General features: G+C 41.9%; 1 protein-coding gene across 1 annotated transcript in view; it reads right to left on the bottom strand.

Annotated features, from left to right (window-relative positions):
* Nucleotides 1-376: 376 nt before the first annotated feature.
* Nucleotides 377-21,581, bottom strand: part of GNA12 (G protein subunit alpha 12) — a 41,353-nt gene continuing 20,148 nt past the window's right edge. Inside the window, exons 3-4 of the mRNA XM_054180335.1 lie at nucleotides 4,540-4,590; nucleotides 377-3,682 (exon numbers count right to left, since the gene is read on the bottom strand). Of these exons, the coding sequence (XP_054036310.1) occupies nucleotides 3,113-3,682; nucleotides 4,540-4,590 (621 nt within the window). The 3' untranslated portion in view covers nucleotides 377-3,112. The remainder of the gene's footprint in view (nucleotides 3,683-4,539; nucleotides 4,591-21,581) is intronic.

Genomic DNA, 21,581 nt, shown 5'->3' with positions numbered 1-21,581 from the left:
CATCCTGCCTGTGACCTATTTCCTGAACAGCCAAATGAACAATAAGCCTACAAAGTTAAGAAGGAAAAAAAAGATGTTCTCTCCAGCTGTGTTTACCTGCAATGCTCTTCAGGATGTCACTTAAAGTTTTCTATTTGTTTCTTGTAAAGAGGACTAAGCAACTGACCAAGCCTGTCCTGAGCTGTTTGCACAACCCAACCTAACCTAAGTTCTGCTTTAGTAATTAACTAGTTTACCATAAGACGATTTTCTGGCTTTATTACAGTATAGCTTCCCTTGGAAAGAACCAAACACAAAGCTCTTCAGCTGGGGCAAGATGTGAAGTGTATTTTGCAGAGAAAGGGGCCACTTTAAAAAGAAACCACCAACACAAAACCCAAAGCCCTTTTTACTCACAGGCCAGATCCTCTGCAAACTTAAGAAGTGCCTGACTGCAAGAAGAGTTTGCTGATATTGGGTTCCTGGGGTGAATCATCAGTGTCAGTCTGACAGAAGACAGAGCCTACAGAGCCAAGCTACTGATTTTCATCTGCAGTCTACAGCGTCACGCTTAGGCCTATTTAATTCGTAAGAAAGGCAAGAATGGGCTAGAGGTGATCAAACTGGTTCCATAAAACTGATTTAGTGTGCAAAACTGCTGTATCATACAACAAGAAAAAAAAGCTTGAGAGCTCAATATGAGATACCTCGTGCTGTTTCTTTTCCAGGTGCAGCTTAAGTGAAAGTTGCATCACTAGCTCTGTTGAAGAGTTTTAGATCCGTAAGGTAACTAAGGCTACGAACCCATGGATGAGCACGAAGAGAAAAACAGAACAGGAAATTCCATGCCTCCCAGGTAAAACTACAGTAGATTCAGACATAAAACTGAGGTAATTCTTGAGAGAGAATAAAAAATTACAGTTGAAAGGGAATGTTTAACTCATTTGGGAAAACAAGCACAGTATTAACCCATCTAGAAAATGCAGTGAAAGAACAAAGCTCACAGCAAGCTAGGAAATAAAGCCAAGTCAACCTAGGAGTCAGGTCAGCCCAACTGCCTCCCCTTTCCCACTCTTGTGTGAAGTGGAAACCACTACAAAGAACTCCAAGAATATCTGAAAGCTTTGAAAATAGTCTTAATCTTCAGCCCAACAAGTGGGTCCAGCTAAGAAAAACAAACCTGATGAGTGAATGCGTTTGCATCGCTCTGCTGAAACATTTTCTTCTCCAACGTAATAATCCTAAGCGTTTCTCTCCCATCTGAACGTTTGAGTCACATAGCATTCTTCCTCTTCAAGGTTAAAAATGAATAAATATTTAAAAGACACAGTTGGTCCTGGCAAAAGTAAGACTTGTACAAGGAAGCTAATTCCTGTTTAAGTTTGCTCGAATTTAAGTTAGATTCCCCCCATCTGTAACTTTTCAGTTGCTCCTTACCTCACTACTGAGCGTGTTACGCAGCACTGAAATGGCTGCATCCTTGCCACTCTGAAGCCTGCACAATGAAAGCCAAGAGACTGCTACATTAGGAAATGACACAAAAATACTGATATGAACATCTGCAAGCTTCAGAGGGGAAGAAAGATTCCAGATTTTATCCAAATTAACATGAAAGGACAACGGAACAGGGCTTTTTTCTGACCGCATTTCCCATGGGGTTACCAGCTGAAGTCAAATGTTGCTTGTTTTGACATTTGCCATTACAGGATCAAAGGGGAGAAGAACTACTCCAGGGAATCTGCTGACTCTTTATAGGTAGGAACAGCCCTTCAGGTTTTATTCTTGGATAAAAACTGTGACAAAAATTGCACAGTAGATCATGTTCAAAAGTTACCTAGAAGATAGCACTACAATGCTGATAGAAAAGGCAGAGCTTCAGTTTGTCCATGTACCCCACTGCAGTAGAAAAGATCTGATATGTCTGTATACCACAAAAAGGCACCTGACAGTTAGTTACAGACAGAGCTAGGAAATGGAACAGTTCATATCAGCATTTCTCATAGCCTCTTGCAGTTTTACACACAACCCACTGCCCCAAAATGAGCAACTTCAAACTTGACTGTACCCAGAGTTCTATGTGCATTACTACAGGCTAAAGACCCCATTAAGACACAGATTAAAGGCTAATTATACAGCAAGGTCTTGCTGTCCAAATACATCAGTGCAGCTGTAAAACTGGGATCTCTAGGGTGTTCAGTCTTCCTATAAGGTCAGCTGTTGGGAACTAATCAAGCAGCTGCTGTACTACCAAACCCTTTGCTTAAGAGTTTAATCAGCTTTCCAGCTTTTGAAGATAGATAGAGCCCTGTCATGCGAGACACTGAACCTTCACAAATGCTGCCAGCTGTGGGTGTGAGAACAGTGCTGAGTTTCCACAAAGTACATCTCTCTTGAGCACCCACTGTGCTCTAGCACAGGCTGCTTCACCAAGGAAATCAGTTTTCCTGGGATGTAACACCCCTTCATATAGTGCAAAATGAACCCTTCTCCATCTCAGTGAGGCCTCAACTTCCCATCCAAGTTACTCCAGCATGGATTTCCTTACACAGTTTTGGACTTTTGCCTCAGGAGACTCAAACAAAACCTTCAGACAAGAGCTGTGCATCCACCTTGCTAAGTGGATTCCAGACCCTTGGTAAAGCTGAACATGCACACAAGATCTGCTTAGACCTAAGGGTTAATATTGGAACTTCCATTAACGTTCTCTAACACAGCTGCCAACTTCATACTGTTGGATTAGTTTGATCAATTCAGCACCTCCAAACTACAAAAAAAGGCAGTTTGTACAACTAGTGTCTCTGAAAAATGAGCATATTCATTTAAAACAACACGTCTTCCACACATGGTCTGTCAGAGATTTTTTTGTTTCCTAAGAAGGCAGAAGGTGGTTGTGTCATTCAGAACCTACCACGGCCACGTTTCAGTAGTGTTTCTAGTCCAAATGATTCAGTAGCTAACATCCACATTTGACTCCTTCGGCCTACAGCTCCTCTGTTTGGACTGGCTAGTTTACAGCACTCCTGAGCCAAGTAATTAGCATGGGTCCTACACCACATGCAAGGGCCATAAAGAAAGGACAAAAACTTTGATCTAACCCTCCAGCAAATTTTAACAGAACATGGGCTGCTCTCCTTCACTGCAACATAATATCCTTCAGGTTCTCTTGAAGGATGGTGTCCTTCACGGCGTGAAACACGAAGCGGATGTTTTCAGTGTCTATGGCAGTGGTGAAGTGATGGAAGAGAGGCTTACTACGGTTCCTCCTCTTTCTGTCAAAGCACTGCACCAGGTAACGCTGCACATCATCTAGCCTGTGAGGGTCGCCTTTGAAGTCCGAGAAATACTTCTTAATGCTGACAGTCTTTACCTTCTCTACCAGAAGATCCATCTTGTTGAGGAATAGGATAATAGAAACATTAAAGAAAAGCTTGTTATTGACTATTGTCTCAAAGATATTCATGGATTCCACAAGTCTGTTTGTGCGCCTGTCTTCCATGAGGACCTGATCGTATTCGCTGGAAGAGACCATGAACAAAATGGAAGTTATCCCATCGAAGCACTGGAACCACTTCTGACGCTGAGATCTCTGTCCACCTACATCCACCATCTTGAAAGGTATTTTTTTAATGATGAAATCGTGCTCTACTATCCCCTTGGTGGCTTTTCTAGCCAGCAAAATATCTTGCTTGCTGGGGAAGTAATTCTGTGGAAGAAAGGAGAAGAGCGTCACAACAAGTCCTTCACAAAGGCTGGTTAATGACAGGAGGACGAAGCCATGGGGAAAGTCATCAAGATCTTTTTAATTAATGAGTGAAGGATGAATAATCAGCTTCAACATCAAGGACTGTTGACCACTTACCTCAACAGTATGGTAAATAGCTACTGAGGATCCAGAGACATAGGAGAATAAAAATACAGGGCTAATGCCTTTGTTGAAGTTTTTATCCTTCCAGCCTCTCATTTTCAGGCTGAAGTCTATTTTTCCATTCTGACATTCTTAGCTCCAGGGTTATTGCCATTTAGGTTGTGTTCAGTAAAGCAGATCAAGTCATTACTGAAAGGATTTAATTTTTTTTTAAATCTAGTTTTTCACAGCTCATTGCTCTTACATCTTGCAAGCCTTAGCAGAAATAATTCTTTCAGGTTTGATGTTCCATGACCAGCACGTACAGCAACACATTCTAACACAGGTTGTGGCCCAGCCTACCACTGCAGAGAGACTTGCTCTTCAGAAGCTTATCTCTGTTACTATTTAGGAAAATCATCTCCCTTTTTTCTCCTCCAAGTCTCCTGACAGTTATTTTCACTGCAGCTTTTGAATCCTACCAGTGCTAGCATTTTTAGCTTGCTAAGGTTTCATTCTACTACCTTCAGCAGCACCAGCCATCAGATCAAGACCAAGAGGTCCAGAGACTGCACAGAAAGACTGATAAAATAGGTGCAGAAATACAACTTCTACAAACAGCATTTCTTCCAAATCCTACACTACCAGAAAGCATTAATGACAGCACCCCCAGGCTTCCAGCACCTGTGGTTTCAGAAAGAGAAGGTGTGTCTTACCAGCTGACCGATCCGATCCAGGTTATCCAGGAAGTATTTCACCGATTCACCCTGTGGAAAAGGAAAGAGACGGGAAGTAAGCTTGTTTCTAGGATAGCAAGTCCAGCTCCCAACATGCACTGAAGTCTAATAGAGCAGTATGACAAGTGGAGGCTTGGACAGCATCCTGAAATGCTTCAGGAGCTGGAACAACAGAAGTCTCTTCTCCCAGGCAACCAGCACCAGAACAAGGGGACACAGTCTCAAGCTGCACCAGGGGAAGTTCAGGCTGGAGGTGAGGAGAAAGTTCTTCACCGAGAGAGTCATTTGTCATTGGAATGTGCTGCCCAGGGAGGTGGTGGAGTCGCCATCCCTGGAGGTGTTCAAGAGGGAATTGGACATGGCACTTGGTGCCATGGTCTAGTCATGAGGTCTGTGGTGACAGGTTGGACTCTATGATCTTTGAGGTCTCTTCCAACCTTAGTGATACTGCGATACTACATGGTTTAATGCATGTAAGCTGCTGATAATGAAGTGGAGCTGCCATAATAAACCACTGACAGGTAGGTAAGGTAGAGTTTCTTTTAAAAGCAGTTCTCTGTTATGTCTAATAAAAGAAAGAAAGTAGAGATCTGAATAGATGCTCAAATCTAGTAAATCTTTACAATGAAAAGGAAGTGCTATTCAAGTCAGGCCTTTAGCTTAAAGAACTAGGGTTTCCTCAACTTGTATGATGAATGCAGTTAATTGACACCGGGTGGGAGTGAAAATGAAACATTCATAAAGAAACCAGTATGTTTTGTTTAAAATTCATAATAGTGAACAAAAGCACATCCTAGGCTGCTTGGCATATCTTTAGAAAAGTGAAATATTTAAGTCACCCACAATTTGTGCTAATTGAAGCTAGACTTGCTTGTCAAGAAAAGAAAAAGGAAGCGTTCTGAAAGACTCTCTCGTTTACAGATAGTTTCTCTTTTAGACTCAAAGGGTTTTAACAATGGATTTGCTCATCTTATACAAAATCCTTTAGCAGTTATATTGAGAAGAAGATAAGCAATGTTTACAAAGAAAATTTATTCTTGTGTGAAAATGCCTAATGGGTTTCATGGGTTTGGTGGTTTTCTTTTTCTTAAACAAGCCTGCCCATGTATCATACTCAAAATCAAGTGCCACTTCACATTAGGGGATACAAGAAACCCTGCACATACTTTACTTCTGGAGAGAAAACATCTTTGGCAGGGGCCCATTCGCCTTCAAACACCTCCCTTCCATTTTTTTTCAGATGAAAGTATTGTTGAGGACATGAGTCTTACAGTTGTAGCCATGTCATAAGAATGATAAACCAGGAAAATCCTGCTGCCTTTCAATAATTTTAGGCAGCCAAACACATTTCATAGTCCAAAGATCAAGGTCATGTCAGTAACAACCAAATTGATAGTAGGTGCCCTCACCAAGTCAGTAATTCAGAAAAAGAACATTCTCAAAATACCATCTCAGATTCCAAGAGCAATAAGTAAATTCTTAAACCATCCAATCTCCTCTACACTATGGGCTTGGGACAGCAGAATGCAATTATTCCCTTCCAGCACAACTCTAAACAGATGCTAACTCTACATTTTATTTGGGAGAATTAGGCTGGAGACCAGAGGATTCAGTGTCCTGCACAACTACATACTTTCAGCGTAAGGCACAGACAAAAAGGAGCTGTAGCTTATTACTTCCTAACATCCACAACCAGAGGTGTCTTTTCAGGAAGGAGAGAGAACACACATTTGCCAAAAACTTCTATGTATGGCAAAAGATTTACAGTGGATTGCTAGCAGAATAAAAAACACCTTACTTTTGGAGAGGGGGAAGGTCTCCAAAGAACAATTGCTCTAAGAGCTTCCTTACAATCATGAATTTTCATAAGGTGAAAGTAATTTCCTGTAGTTTTTGGCACTCTGTTCGATCAGAAGAGATACCATAGACTGCATGAGTAAGAGAAAAGGCCTTCCTGTACAGCATTAGTCATGTTCAGGAGATGGGAGAGCGCAAAAAGAAAGGTCACTTGAAGCTACCAAAAAACCACCCCCAAAACCAAACAAACCCCATAGATAAATATATAAAATAAAATCCTTCTCTCTCTGTTGTGCTTTGTCCTACACAATGGTTTCAGATGTGCAGCACAACTGCAGATGGCTGTGTCCGACACAACTTGTTCCTATTTTCTACCCTGTTGCTCTCTGAGTCCTTGCCTTGTCCAGATACCCTCCCACGCTGAGCAGGAAACAGCTGTAAGCATGTAAACTGCTGGGACACACAAGTGAGTTTACCTGATTTACAGCTTTTGCCTCTCCTCATTTCCTGCCCCACACATCAATCAGTTTAACATTTTGCACATTTATAAGAAGGTAAGAAAACAATCTGATTAATGAAGGAAAAAAACCCAAACCACCACCGAACAACCCACGTTCACGTCTGCAGTGCTTTAGGGAAACAGACTTCTCTAGTTTCTCCTCCAGCTCTTCATAACACTGCAATTAAACCAAAGAATTCATTCTGGGAAATATTAACCAGTAATTACAAGACACATGGATAGCTGGGTAAACAAGTCAGGTTGCTGGAACAGGTGGGAGCACTCCATGCATGGTCTGACAGATCTGAAGATGCCTCAGCATTCTTTTCTAGCATAGAATTCAAAGACGTCGCCTACTTAAGTCAAAGTGTTCCTAGTCCAAACAATAAATCCCCAACAAGCTCCAGAGAAAAGCTCAAAATATTAAGGAAAACATTCACAGCACACAAACCTGAAGGGGAGGAAAAACAAAACCCAAACAAACAAAAACAAACTCTGGAGCCCACATCACACACTCAAATTCCCCTACTTAAAAGATAGTTCCTTGGTTAAGTTCCGTGTCAAGGCCTATGGAAGTGTGGATTCCGTTCCAGCTCCAAAGATTTCTTGAGCAACCTTGCTCTACATCTCAGTCTGATTCACAGAAAAAGTGGCTGCCTCTGAGAAGCCCTTGGGGGATTTCAGTTCATGAAGCAGGCAGCACAGAACAACTGCAGACGGCACCAACTGACTTGATGAATAACTTACCACGTATTTAAATGAGGAAAACATGGAAGCTCCAAGTGTCAGGAGTGGTTTGTGTTAGTATTCATAATCAGAAGAATTGTATTAGCTGACTATTCCTTCATCTTTTAATTCTTGCCTTATCATCCAAGGAAAAAAAGATTGCAATATTAATTTAGAAGTCAAATGGGTTTAGTTTTCTATCAAGCCACAGCTGAATGCAATTTTGAATGCCATCAATAAATTGTCATTTATGCAAAGCTCTCTCATGTTTTGGGCATTATACACACATACAAACCAATACACGTTTGTGTGTGTGTATAAATATCTGCATGCATGTTTTAAAGTTTATGAATTGTTCAAAGGCTTTCCATTCAAGGCAAATTATTATCAAAATAAAGTATCAGCTGTCCTTCTCACACCGAGCTTTTTTCCTCTCTTGAAGACACAGACCATAAACAAGCTGGTTTGGCTTGTTCAGCACAAATTCTTAGTGTTTCTCCAGCCATTCAACTACATTCAAAAGCTGGCTTAGCACTTCAAATGGTCTCCTTTTCCAGATCTTAGCCACTTATTTCTGGTTCACTACCATGACTTCCTATAGAAGAGGCAGCAAATATTTGCAACTGATTCATCAGATACTAAAAATATCTTTAGGCAGACAGACTTCAAGCACACTATTTTAATGGTTCTAGCATGAAAAAACACCTAAGATTTTTGAACATTGTAATCTATTTCCAGCTATGCTTGCAAGGAGTGAAATAGAAACAAAAGCCCAAGTTACTTATAAATATATTAGGAAAAAAACTAAAAACAATCACATCATGGAGTGTTCACTTGAAAACACAAAAAACCCAAACCAAGATGACAACAAGTAGTCCAGGTCAGATGTGTAAACCTTTTACAGGCTGTGTCAAGAAAAACTGCAGCAGCTCAAGAAACTTCCTCAGATCAACAACATTCACAAGAGACTGTTGAGGATCTGGTTTTTTCAGATTTAAAGATGACTCAAATCTTCTTGTATGTCCCTGTTAGTGAACTATTCCCTCTCACAAAAATATTCTAGCAATATTAATGAATAATACTCTTAAAATCTGAAAGCCTTTATTTCATTTTAGCTGGCATGATACCTAGATAGAGAGCACCACTGTGTGACAGCCACAGCAAAGTGTGTCTGTGAAGCACATCTGCATTGACATTTGGAAGTTCTATCAACACAGCCCTCAATGACCATCATCTATTTTGCTGTAGATACAAACCAGCCAGCTTTTATTGTGGTGTTTTGTTGGGTTTTTTTTTCATCCTCCCTGCTAATACATCATGATGTTGAAATGCTGCCTTCCATTCGTGCCCTGTGTTCTCTGGGACAGTGGTGGGGGAGGGAAACGTGACCTCCAAGTTATGAATTTCACATTATGCAGCTACTCCTTTTTAGTACACCAGAGCACAGTACAGATCATTAGCTTTCCTTAACTTCTTGCTCACCACATAAGAGTTACCACAAAGGCTTGGATGATTCATCCTCTCACTGCTAATCTTGTCTCCCTCTGCAATACATATCCTCTGAGTAACAGTTTTGCCAACTGGGACCAAGTGAAGGAGTAAGAGATGCTGTTCCCATTGTTCAGTAGGATGAGTCACTGCACATCTGGGAACTGGGGAATCAAGAAACACAAACAGAAGGCCTAAAATGAGCCCACAAGTTCCACAACTCAGCATCACTATTGGATTATCCTTTTCTTTTTAAAACTGTCCTATCTGCAGTATAACATTGGGTGAAGCCAGAGAACAGAGTACAATCTGCTTAACAACCGACTAGAGGAGAAAAAAAGGCAGGAGAGGTAGAATGTAAATATATACTCCTGAAATAGTGCACTGAAATTCTTCTTTTATATGCTAGACTGTATTGAAAACAGCATTCTCATGAAGAAAGAGACAAAATAAAGAAAGTTTTTATTCTATTCTATTTTGCAGTGTATGAATGTCATCTTAATATTAGCTCCAAAAAATAACTAGGAAAAACTCACCATAAAAAGACCTAATTGAATTTAACATCCCCTCAGGCTAGATTCATCTCCACACAGAAATATTGTGTTGTAACTAATCTGGCATCACTTCCTTTGCCATTGATAACCTCACTGCGTAAGGCTAGGAGAAAACACTTGGGCAGGGATCCCAGGAAAAGAAATGCAGACCAGATTGTGTGTAGATTGTTGTAAAATACCCACAGAAACTCAGTCATAAGAAATGCCCTGCAAAGTTTGGATTTATCAACTTGTCACTTTAACCCTCAGCCAGTTACTCAAAGTGACAATTGCTCAGGTCCCAAATGACAGTGAAATATCCCATTGTCCAATTCTCCAAAACACAAGCTCATTTCAAAGTTTTCCTTCTAAAATGCAGTTCCTCTAAATCCTGCTCTGAAGTAAAAAGACACAAAAGGGAACCTTCTGTTCCAAATTGGCTTTTTTCCTTTCCTTGTCCCAAGGCCTTCTTGACATAACATTAATGTAGCCTTTCCTGATCATTCTGTCTCTAGCTGCTAAATTTAGAGCACACAATTTAAGGTAGACCTGCCAGTCTTAGCTTGTTTCAGATGATGAATGGAAATGTTGAACTTCAAGGAAGCACATGATACAGATCTAACAAGATTCCCACAAACACAGCAAAGCACATGGAGAAAAGGGCACTGTAACTACCACAAATTGTGGCTGAATATGCAAGGCAAAGGTAACAGTGACCCCAGTAAAAGAACAGCCATGTTTGTATCCCACCCTTCATCCAGGAGTGGCAAAACATTTAGAAGCAAGGTTGAGAAACAGAGGAAACACAAAATATTCCAGAAAGAAGCTTCAGCTTCTCCTAGCCTTCAACCTCTGAGATCTCAGATACAGGATGGACTTAAGCACTGACACAGTTTCATACACAGTTGGCCATGTACTCTGCCACTAGGACTGGCAGAGACACAAACTGGCAGAATGCAATGCTGATGCAAACTTGCAAGTGAAATCTTTGTTTTTCAGATAAATAAGACCTCATTTTTCCAGGTTTCTTGGGATGCCAGTCCCGTTGACTGTAAGGGGTTTGAATGTTAGTGTCCGACATCTAAAGCAGAGGCCCAAGGGAAGAGCAACATTAGTATCACAGAAGGGTAAAATAACCAGCAGTTCTTGAAAAGATGTTGGAGGCATTAGGTCAGCAAAGTTTTTAGGTAGTGAGATTAGAACCCAAAACCTCACCAAAGAGAGAAAACCCTTTTGTTAGTGCACACAACAAGCAGGTTAACATCCTGCCACTGTAATGCATACATCCTTGGCAAGTGAGCACCATGACAGCACCTGTCTCTGCACCCTGCTATTGTCCAAGAGTCATCCTTCACAAACCCTGAAGGCCTAGGGTTACAATTCTACACCTACAAACAAGCATCTCTCCCTCCCTAAGCCTGCAGGCTCTTCCTGCAAAGTATTCCTAAATCTGCCCTTCTATTCAGCCTCATCGGTAACAGGGCACGGACTTACTACAGCCAGAAGTGTGTTCTCCTTTCTGTGACAGCTGATGAATTCAGTATTATTTTCCAAGGAGATAAGCAAGTCTGTGCTTGTTAAGAATCCAGTCAGAAGGATGCTGAAGTAGCCTAAATTGCCCTGAAATACTGATGCCCATTCTGCGCCACAGTTCTGTTCTACAGATATTCCACATCCTGTCTGGGCCCTGAAATTTATTGACACAAGACAAACATTAATTTTTCATTCAATCACCACTTTCAAGGCAGAGACTAACCACTTCTCTGTATTTAAGTCATATAGAATTCTAACTACCAAATCTCTCTAGTGTTATTTAACTTCCTCCTTAACAACAGACCGAGCTACTGGCTCCCATCCAACAACTCCAGTGCTTATCCAAGTTGCTGCTATCTGTACCCTGCAAACATACCAACTATAAAAAAGTACCATTTGGTTCCAAGCTTCTTCTAAAAACGACCTCTCTTGCCTAGTTGTACAGTGTAGGTAGCAGATATTAAGGTTTGAAAATAGCCTTAACATGTATTATTTCTCAGTTCAGTACACACAGGCAGTGCAAAAGAATCTCTGCCTGTCCAAGGCAGGATGGCTTTCTATAAACTCACCCTACATGACACACTGGCCAAACTGCATGCTTCACAGCACATGGATTAAAAAGAAAAGTGTTATTTATTTCATGTTAATCAAAAGGTCTAGGCTAATCTGAGCTCCCATGATAAGATGCATGGATCCCTGAGACGGAGTGAAATTCTAACCTCACAGCTAAGAAACGCTCTTGACAGGAGCAAAGTCCTTGCGGTGAAAAGCAGCTCCCACACCTTAGCTTCTCCAAGCAGTAAGATACAGCAACTCTTTCTGAAAGTGCTGCAAGGAAAAAAAAGTTACTTTTTAAAATGAAAAGCTGGGTGTTTCTACATCAAGGGGATGAGATAAGTTACTCCTGATACTATGTTAACAATGCTGTCCATTTGTCTCAAATACACAGACTAACAACAGGGCCTCCAGGAGGAAAGGAGTTTTCTGTTAACAGACTAGGGCAGCTTCATCCCACACTATAAGCTTCAAGAAACATTAACAGAAATGCCTATTGTTTTGATTTTACTCCTACTTACTGTCTCTTCATCCCTGCTAGTTCTGCTTCACAGATTTACAATGACTAGAAGAAAAGCAGGTGCAAACCAGTACTGGCTAGAAACAAAACACAGAGGCACAGTGCAATGCAAAAAGGTTAAGTTATTGCCTCCTCTTTTCTTTTCATTCATTCTAGAAAAATCCTGACCTAGACTTGCATGTTAGCTGCAGTGATTTAACATTTCCTAAGCTTTCCCTGACTAGCAGCTAGCAAGACTCAAGGAGGAGGTGCAAGGGCATGTATACCCAATTCATGTGGCAGAACCATGGTTATGTTCAAACAAAACCCCATCTGATGACTGTACTCAGCATCAGCAGTGTGCCCAGCTCACACGCACTCATCCTGGCTCGAGTGGACGACAGAGCCAGTCATAAGCAACCCATGAAAGGATTCCTTCCTGTTTCCCTGCCAACTGTCTGAGCGAATACATTGTCTACAATTGCTGCCAGAACCCTTTCATCTCAAACACCGGAGGTTCTCTGTGAAGTTGAACTAACACACGCCAGCTCAACTTCTCATTCCAAGCACAGCCAGCTAAAGCGCACAAGAGAAGGCAGCTGAAAGCAGCAAACTTGCCACAGTTAAAAGAAAGTCCTGAGCTGTAAATGGCAGGATGGGTCCAAGGTTCTCACCAATCACTAGCAAATTATCCTATTTATCTCAGTGGGCAGCTGCCACACACACAAAAAGAGCATTTCCAACTAGTGCCTCAGTATTTAGAAGCAACTGGGTGTTTTCACGAGTCACCAGGACCGATGCACAATGACACTATTATGTGACCCTAGTGCAACACTTTTTCAGCAGCTCAGGATGCAAACCTGAAACTTGGCTTTGTTTACAGAAGCCATCTGCAGCACTAGAATAGACATTGGCAAAAAAATTTTAAACTATTACCTTCTGAATTAAGCCAGTCAGCAGTGCCGACTATCTGATCAAGACTAAATCACAAGTTTACCAGTGAGTTTCCCTTTCAAATCTTATCAGATCAAGGGATGGGAAGTAAATATCTTAGATCTTGTGGGCTGAAAAAACAGCTAACACCAGCTATGAGAGAATGTTGAGCTTGGACTTTTCCATGGCACATAGCCAGCTGGAAAGCAAAGCAGCTTGAACGCACTTTACAACAGGCGTAACCTTAAGTATCTCGCAGTACAATGCTTCCTACTCCACTTCTACACCAAAGCATCTGTTGCAGAGTGCTCTAATGCTTTGCTTTGTATGGAAACATCATCTCAGGCATGTTTTACTGGAATTTTTCTGCATCTGTTGTTAAAAGGTGCCTATAAAATTGGGGAAGAATTGCTTATCCTTCCCATTCATTTAAAAATATGGGTTTAAAATATTCTCTCACTGGGGCTGTATCTTTCAAAAAGCTACTTCATATTTTAAATTAGATTTTCAGCTGCAACTCAGACTGAGGTTAATCTTAGTTGCACTCAGGTGTGCTATTTAGTAGTTTGATTCCTATAAAAGCAAGTGTGGAGGCAACAGAGTGTAGGGAAAAAAAAATTATAAATTCCCTCTTAATTCCTCCTTGCTTACATTAGCCTGAAGTTTTTCACCATTCCCATTACCTCAGCACTCAGCTGAACACAAGGCTTGCAAGCCTGAGGGATTCCTCCAGCCAGTTTCCATGTCTGACTTTCAAAAATCATTTGCCCTAGAAACAAACCCTTCCTTTTGCAGCAATAGCTTACTATTTGTTAGGTCTCAAAGAGCGACCAACTTTGAGCTATGAAGGCACCATTTCTGACAGCTGGCGCTGTGCTTCCTCTCCCAGGGACTTCCCAAAGCAAGGGAATTTCACAATGCATACTAGCCTCCTCTAAGTACTGAGAAACTGCTCAGCACCTTACACTGAGGCTAGTGCTGCCTTCTATGAAGTCTGACCAGTACAGGCATTTTTAACTCTCCTAAATCACTACTGATCAAGTTACCTCATTCCTTATTTCACACTGGGTACGCGAGAAGGTTTCACCCAAGAAGTGACTGCACTCCCTGTAATCTCATCTCCCCTGCTCCAGTGCCAGTCACAACATTGCATGTTGAGTCCAGCACATGAGTGATAGGGAACCTGAAGCAACCTTTGGTGATCCAAAATAAGCTTCAGTCCCCACACGCAATCAAGTCAAGCTTTCTCTGTGATCTGATTTACAGTTATCTCAAAATGCTTCAATTTATTCACATCCAGTCACAACACAGCAGTTCTTCCAAATATACTCTCCTGTACTGAAGGTTCCTTGGCACGAGAAAGGGAAGTTCTCCCAAATTTGCATTTACACCTTAGCACTATTAATGCTTCAGTAGGAAGATTAAGTAACCTAAACTTACTTTAGAATCTGCTCTATCAAAACATTCAGGACTGCCTCTCCTGCACTTTTCCCTTCAATACACAGAACTCACATCACTACTTTCACTAAAACTGGAATGGATTTACCCAAGCTGAAAATTAAAGCTGTTCAGGTACTGATTCACTAAAGGATCAAACATCCCTGAGCAAAGACTCACAAAGGGAGATGGGCTTGGTAACTGCACGAACAACAGCTGTATTCATGTGCAATTCCATCGTATTTTCATGTGCACCTACAGCTGAGTCCTTTCTTCCCCTTTACTCTGCTCCTGTGAGATCTCACCTCGAATACTGTGTCCAGTTTTGGTGTCCCCACCATAAGAAGGGCACACAACTGCTGGAGAGAGTCCAGAGGAGAGCCACAAAGATGACCCAAGGGCTGAAGCATGTCTGCTATGAAGACAGACTGAGGTAGCTGGGGTTGTTCAGTCTACCGAAGACAAGTCTCCAGGGGAACCTTAGCGCTACCTTCCAGTACCTGAAGGAAACCCACAGGAAGGCCAGAGATGGACTTTTCATAAGGGTCTCTAGTGACAGGACAAGGGGGAAGGGTTTTAAGCTGAGGGAGAGTAGATTTAGACTGGATCTTAGGAAGTTCTTCAGTATGAGGATGGTGGAACTCTGGAATAGGCTGCCCAGGTAGGCTGTGGATGTCTCCTCCCATGGGGTATCCCAGGCCAGATTGGATGAAGCCTTGAACAACTGAGTCTAGTTGAGAGACATCCCTGCCCATGGCAGGGAAGTTGGAGTAGATGATCTCTGAGATCCCTTCCAGCCTAAGCCAGGCTATGAATTCTTACAAAGCTTGAAGCTCAGGTCTATTACAGATGACTTACATAGAGGAAAAAAAGCCTGCAAGTGATGTTAAAGTCTTGTACCAAATGGAAAATTTGATTTTTATTCCCCCTCATGTGCATCTGCTTTATACAAATTAAGAACTGCAAGCATCTGACAACAGATCTAAAGATGAAATAAGCAAATTAGCTTACAACCTTCAGGCCTCATCCACAGATGTAAATTAATCAAGACACAGTGGAAACTGAAGTGGGTTTAATGAACTTCTACAAGCTGTTGAGCAGACTGGCCTGTAAAAAAACAACCCTAATTAAGGCCCTGGTCACATCCTACTGATCTGCAGAAAGGGAAACAGTCCAGACACGTGGACAGACATCTGAACTCCTTGCAAACTAGAATGCATGTGCTGGACTGGGATAGAGAAGAGAGAAAGAGAGGATATAGCAGGGGGTTCTTTTGCTTTCTGTCCACATCCAACATCATTACTGATTCACTCCTGTCCTCCAACCAGGATGAAACTAGATGGATCAAAGTCTTAAACGTGCCGAATTCAGAGATGAAATTAAGTGGGAAAGAGTTCTATCATGAAAACACTATTTTTTAAGTCTGAGATTTCACTGAGTTTTCCACAGCAGAATGAAGTGAGTATCAAGGAAAGCAAGTCAAATGAAGAGGCTTTGGGGGCGGGGTGGAAAGCAGACCTTCTAAGGACAAACACCAACAGTTTGTTCAGGAGTAGAGCCAAGTGAAGCACAAGTCTGCCACAGTCTGAACTGCAGGAATCTGTGTTGTATACAGAGGAGACATTTGAAAGGTGTCAATAAATTACTTCTCAGAGCAACATGTTTTCCACTTTCTCAAACAGAAAATCTTGCATGATGTTTCCAAACAGTTTCCCTCCCCTCCCCCAGGTACTAAGTCAATAATAGAGCAAAACAGGTTTACTCCACAGAGCTGCTTTAAGTACTGCTGCAACTTTATGAAAAGGTGGAGGCCAACACTGCCTTCTGTGAGTCCTGGTGGACAGCAGGATGACCATGTGCCAGCTTTGTGCATCCTGGAGTGCATCAAGAAGAGTGCGCCAAGCAAGTCGAGGGAGCTTCTCCTTCCCCACTACTCTGCCCTGGTGAGAGTCATCTGCAGAGCTGTGTCCAGTTCCGGGCTCCCAGTTCAAGAAGGACAGGGAGCTGTTTGTGAGGGAACAGCAATGGGCCTATGAAGATGACATGGGAACTAGAACATCTGTCTTATGAAGAAAGGCTGAGGGACTTGGGGCTTTTTAGCCTAGAGAAAACTGAGGGGGGGGGTGTGTGTGTTGGATCTTATCAATGCTTATGAGTACTTAAAAGGTGGGTGTCAGGAGGATGGGGCCAGAATTTTTTCCACTTCCTGTCCAGTGACAGGACAAGAGGTTGAACACAGTTCCATCTAAACAGGAGGAGAAATTTCTTTACTTTGAGCATAGTAGAGCACTGAAACAGGTGGCCCAGAGAGGTGGTGCAGTCTCCACCTTTGCAGTAATTAAAAACCTGCCTGTGCAACCTGCTGTGGCAGAGAGGTTGGACTAAATGATCTCCAGAGGTTCCTTCCAACTGCTGTGACTCTGCCTTTGTCACAGAAAGCAGCCTCAGCTAGTGCAGGTCCAGAAAAGAGAGCAATAGGCTATTGAGGTAACTTCACCTTTTCTCCTTTGAGAAGACAACCTAACAACTCTGCTCCTTCCATTAGTGCTCAATTAACAGCTGGTTAGCTCATGGCAGTCCTCAGTACTCCTGAAGAGATATCTTCTAGAACGTATCATGCTCAGATGCATCCTGAAGTCATCTAATCTATGACAGCCTCCACTGTTGCACAGCTACACTACCTCAGCTGCTCTTAGAGACATAGGGGGTGCACTCTCAGATGAGCTTCCCAATTTACAGAAGCTTCCAAAATCCAGTTGTGCTAACAATAAGCAAGAGCAGAGTGCTAAGCAGAACTCCCTAAACCACCATTTGTGATTACTCTGTCACTGAACTACAGCCCAAATTAAGCTCTATCCTTGCAAGACTCGGTGAGTAAAACATTCCGTGTTTCAAGGCAGAGGAGGCTTGTTAGCAAGACAGCAGGAGTAGGGGAAGATAAAAGCAAGAAAGTAGGTTAAAGAAAACTACAGTCTTTGCAAGAACTCATTGCACAAGGATCAAGATTTGGGTAGCTAGCAAGAACACAGTATAGCCAACTGAGCAAGTCATCACTAGCTATCCTGTCACTTGCTTTACAGTGTTCTGCTGGGCACTCCTCTTTTAGAGATGACAGACTCACAGCAACCCACTGGCACTGTGACAAATTAAGAACAAATTCAAATATCTATTCTCATGCAACTAATATTTCCTCATGAAAACAGACTTAGTTTTTAAGGTTTTTGCTTGTTACTTGATCTTGATCCTACACAGCTTACAAGATATTCAGGAAAGCCTGAAAGCATTTATTATCCATTATCCTATTAAATTCAGTGGCCCCCTTTGAAAAACCAAAGCCTTAACCTCTTACTGGAAGACCCTGAGATCACCCTTGCTTGCTGCCCCAGTTCTAGGTGGAGCGGACAAGGTCCAGACCATTATGAAAGCAAGCTGAATTACTACAGAGAGCACACAAATGAGGTGTAAAAGGCTGACTTGTGAAACTGGAGCTTTCCCAAGCGCATCGTCAGCACTGCTCTTCTGAGCACAGGGTGAGCCATGGCAGGGAGATGGGCTTAACAAAACCATTCACCTTCTTTTGCAGTGTCTTTTTCTTTTCATTTCCTGAAACCAGCCTTGGGGGCAAAAAACTGCTATTAGCAAACAGCAGGTAGCAGGAACCCTCGCTTTGCTTTTCACACAGCAAAGTCAGCCCTTGCTGAATTTTCAAGTGGTGCACACAGCTTTAATACACCAAAAGCTCTGCAAACCCTTATTAAGGGAACACAAATATTACAGTCTCCATTTCAGCTAGATCTTTGAGATTGAAGGGTTGAAACCAGTCTGACAAGTAAAGCCAAGTGAAACTGTATTGTTTGGTTGTTTTCAGACTTTAGTGTAACCAGGTAAATATTCACATGTCTGCATCATGCTGGGCTTTTCTTGCAACTAGAATAAAAGTTGTCCCCTTGTGCTACCACACTTTTGAGCTATGCATATGGTCATTATTTAACTTACAAGCTCTCTCCTGCCTCCACCAAATTCCAGTAGGAACTGTTTATTAGACTCCCTGAGTCATACAAAGAGTACAGCTTTAAATGCACTTAACTTGCTCAGATTTCTGGAATATAGTCTCATTACTGGGAATCTCTATGGAGGCACTAGTTGCCAATTTTGAAGGCTCTTGAATTACTGAGATCCATTAGAAACTTTTTGAACATGAAATTAAACAGCAAAATCAAAAGCTAAAGGCTGCTCACTGGGTTGGCTTTGTCTCTGCCCAGAACTTTCCTGCACACAGAAAAGGATAAAGAGATTACTCCAGTGGTTTTTAGCAGCAGTTGGGTACTGGCTCAGACAGCCTGAACTGAAAGTTTCCTTCCTTGTTTCTCACAGCATGTGCCAACATTTCTTGATGGGAATGCAAAGATTAATTACAGCTGTACTTGCTCTGAACAAATCCTTATATTCAATACGGTCCTGAAAGATTTCGAGTAGCACTAATTAGGGCTTAGAACAACAATTCTGCAGAGACAGACATACCCAGTGTTTTTTCTAATGATTTTATGCATAATAAAATTAAAGCTGCTTTCCAGAAGCAGGGTGGCATTACTCTGAAGAGTTGGGAGCCAAAAGTTTCCAGTGTAAGAATGTTAGATTTTGTGTTTCAGTGCTATTGCTGCAGGTAAGACATCAAACTGTAACTGCTACCATAAATCTCCTGGGACACCCAGACAGTTCTCTGATGGGCTCAATTAATAAGAGGGACAGAAAACAAAGTATTTGTTCTTATTAAAATATAAATGAAAAAAAAATGTATCTTTCAAACAGAAAAATGGCAGTCATCAGGCAAAGTGTAAATTTCTGCAATGAATTTTCAGCATGGGAGCTGTACCTGTGAAGTGAAGTTGCTTCTCTTCCTCACCTTCACCACACCGAAAATACAGTGAAGATTTATTGGCATCCAAGAGCCAACAGCAAAAACTCCTGCAGGCAGCCTTACACAGCACCACAAAAACACAAGGCTTTTTAATCTACCTCCAGGAACCTAGAAGTTAAAAAGCAGGACCACACAAAGTCTGAATTTCAACCTTTTGGCATCCACAGACAGCAGGGCATCAGAGACGTGTATTAACGCGCTGTACGTTTCACAGCCTTCAGAGACGATTTTGCCCTAAGTTTTTGATCTTTACAATTCTTTCTTTAAAAATGCTGAGTGCCAGGAACTGACTATACAGAGTCCTACAACCGCCAGCAGCACTGGTGTTCATGTCCATTTCAGTTCCTGTATGATAGGCATATCAATTTCTTGTTATCCACTTATTTATTATGTATGATCTGCTCATTACTTTCCAGCTCATCCTCCCAATTCCATGCAGGTTACATTTCATCCAGCTGCTGCATTTTGTCATAACTTCAGGCCAGGAGAAATTCATAGCAGGAATCCTTTTATTCTTCCACAGAGCATGTAGTACTTCAATACTTGGTCAAGACTTCAGGTAGGTACTGTAACAAATTGCTAGTCTCTAACTCTTCTCCATTTGCACTGTTTCGAAGAGGTCATAAATTCATGACCTTTCTGGATCTTATTTCTCTCCAATAGTAGAAAGCATGTAAGAAGAGCTAATAACCATTTTACCCATCACAAAGCTGTCTGTGGATGGCTCTGCATGAGAGAGCAGCTTCTGCCACTGAGAAGAGATATTGCACAAGTTTCTGCTAGAATGCAAAATGATTTGTGGTGTAAAATGATTTACGACCCTTGATTCTCTACAGGGTTTTGAATCCAGCCTACTTTAAATGAAAAGTTCATCTCACCTCTTGCTCAGTGGCACTTAAAGCAAAACTGAGATTACCAAGTGACAATGCATTATTAAAACATCTTCAGCTCTGCCTCCTGCTCCAGCTTAGTCCTGATTTTGAATCTCAGTGACTGTCAAGAGACACTAGTGCTGGCACAGCCGAACACTGTACTGCTCAAGGAGCTCTGGTGGCAGCAGGCCCATTACCATATCTCATTTAAGCATTTATTTTTAGAATACTGCAAATGCCATGAAACTGAGCATTTAGGTTCTGGAGATGCAAACTGACAAATTCTACAGTATTAGCCAATATCCACAGAATTTTGTGCAAAGGTTTCCAGCTGCATTTTGCTTCATGTTACTTCTCAATTTTTACTAAAACCCAAACTATAACTCACTAACTCTCACCTCCTTTAAAAAGTGCCACTTTTGTTGGAGAGTTCTTACTTGAAACTCAGATCAGATTTCTCTTTTCCTATTTGGTCTTCAGAGACAGGACCAGAAGCCAGGGAATCCAACTCCTCATCCTTCCTACTACAGACCAGCCACGATGCTTTGCAGTATTACACTTAAACAAGCTATTAATTGATTTTTTTCTGTCCAAAGATGAGTCAAATTTCCTTACCTGACCATCCTGGGATCAGAGGACAGAACTAGAACCAAGAATTTAAATCATAGAGTCAACCAGGTTGGAAAAGACCTCAGAGATCATCAAGTCCAACCTATTACCTAATACCTAACACCTCCTTACAACTAAACCATGGCTTCAAGTGCCACATCCAATGCTTTTTTGAACACCTCCATGGATGGTGACTCCACCACCTCCCTGGGCAGCACATTCCAATGGCCAGCTACTCTCTCTGTGAAGAATTTTCTCCTCACCTCAAGCGTAAACTTCCCCTGGTGCAGCTTGTGACTGTGTCTTCTTGTTCTGGTGCTGGTGGCCTGGGAGAAGAGACCAACCCCCACGTGGCTACAACCTACTTTCAGGTAGTTCTAGAGAGCAAGGTGGTCTCCCCTGAACCTCCTCTTCTCCAGGCTAAACAACCCCAACTCCCTCAGTCTCTTCTCATAGGGCTTGTGCTGGAGACCTCTCACCAGCCTCTTTGCCCTTCTCTGGACACATTCAAGCATCAAAACATCCTTCTTGAATTGAGGAGCCCCTCTGGACCTCTGGCACTCAACTGGCACAATACTAGCATAAAACTGTGCTTAGATATTTAGTAACTAAAGAGAAACAC

The sequence above is a fragment of the Dryobates pubescens genome, chromosome 4 (genome assembly GCF_014839835.1).
Source record: "Dryobates pubescens isolate bDryPub1 chromosome 4, bDryPub1.pri, whole genome shotgun sequence".
Classification (NCBI taxonomy): domain Eukaryota; kingdom Metazoa; phylum Chordata; class Aves; order Piciformes; family Picidae; genus Dryobates; species Dryobates pubescens.
This window is presented reverse-complemented; position numbering and strand designations above follow the sequence as displayed.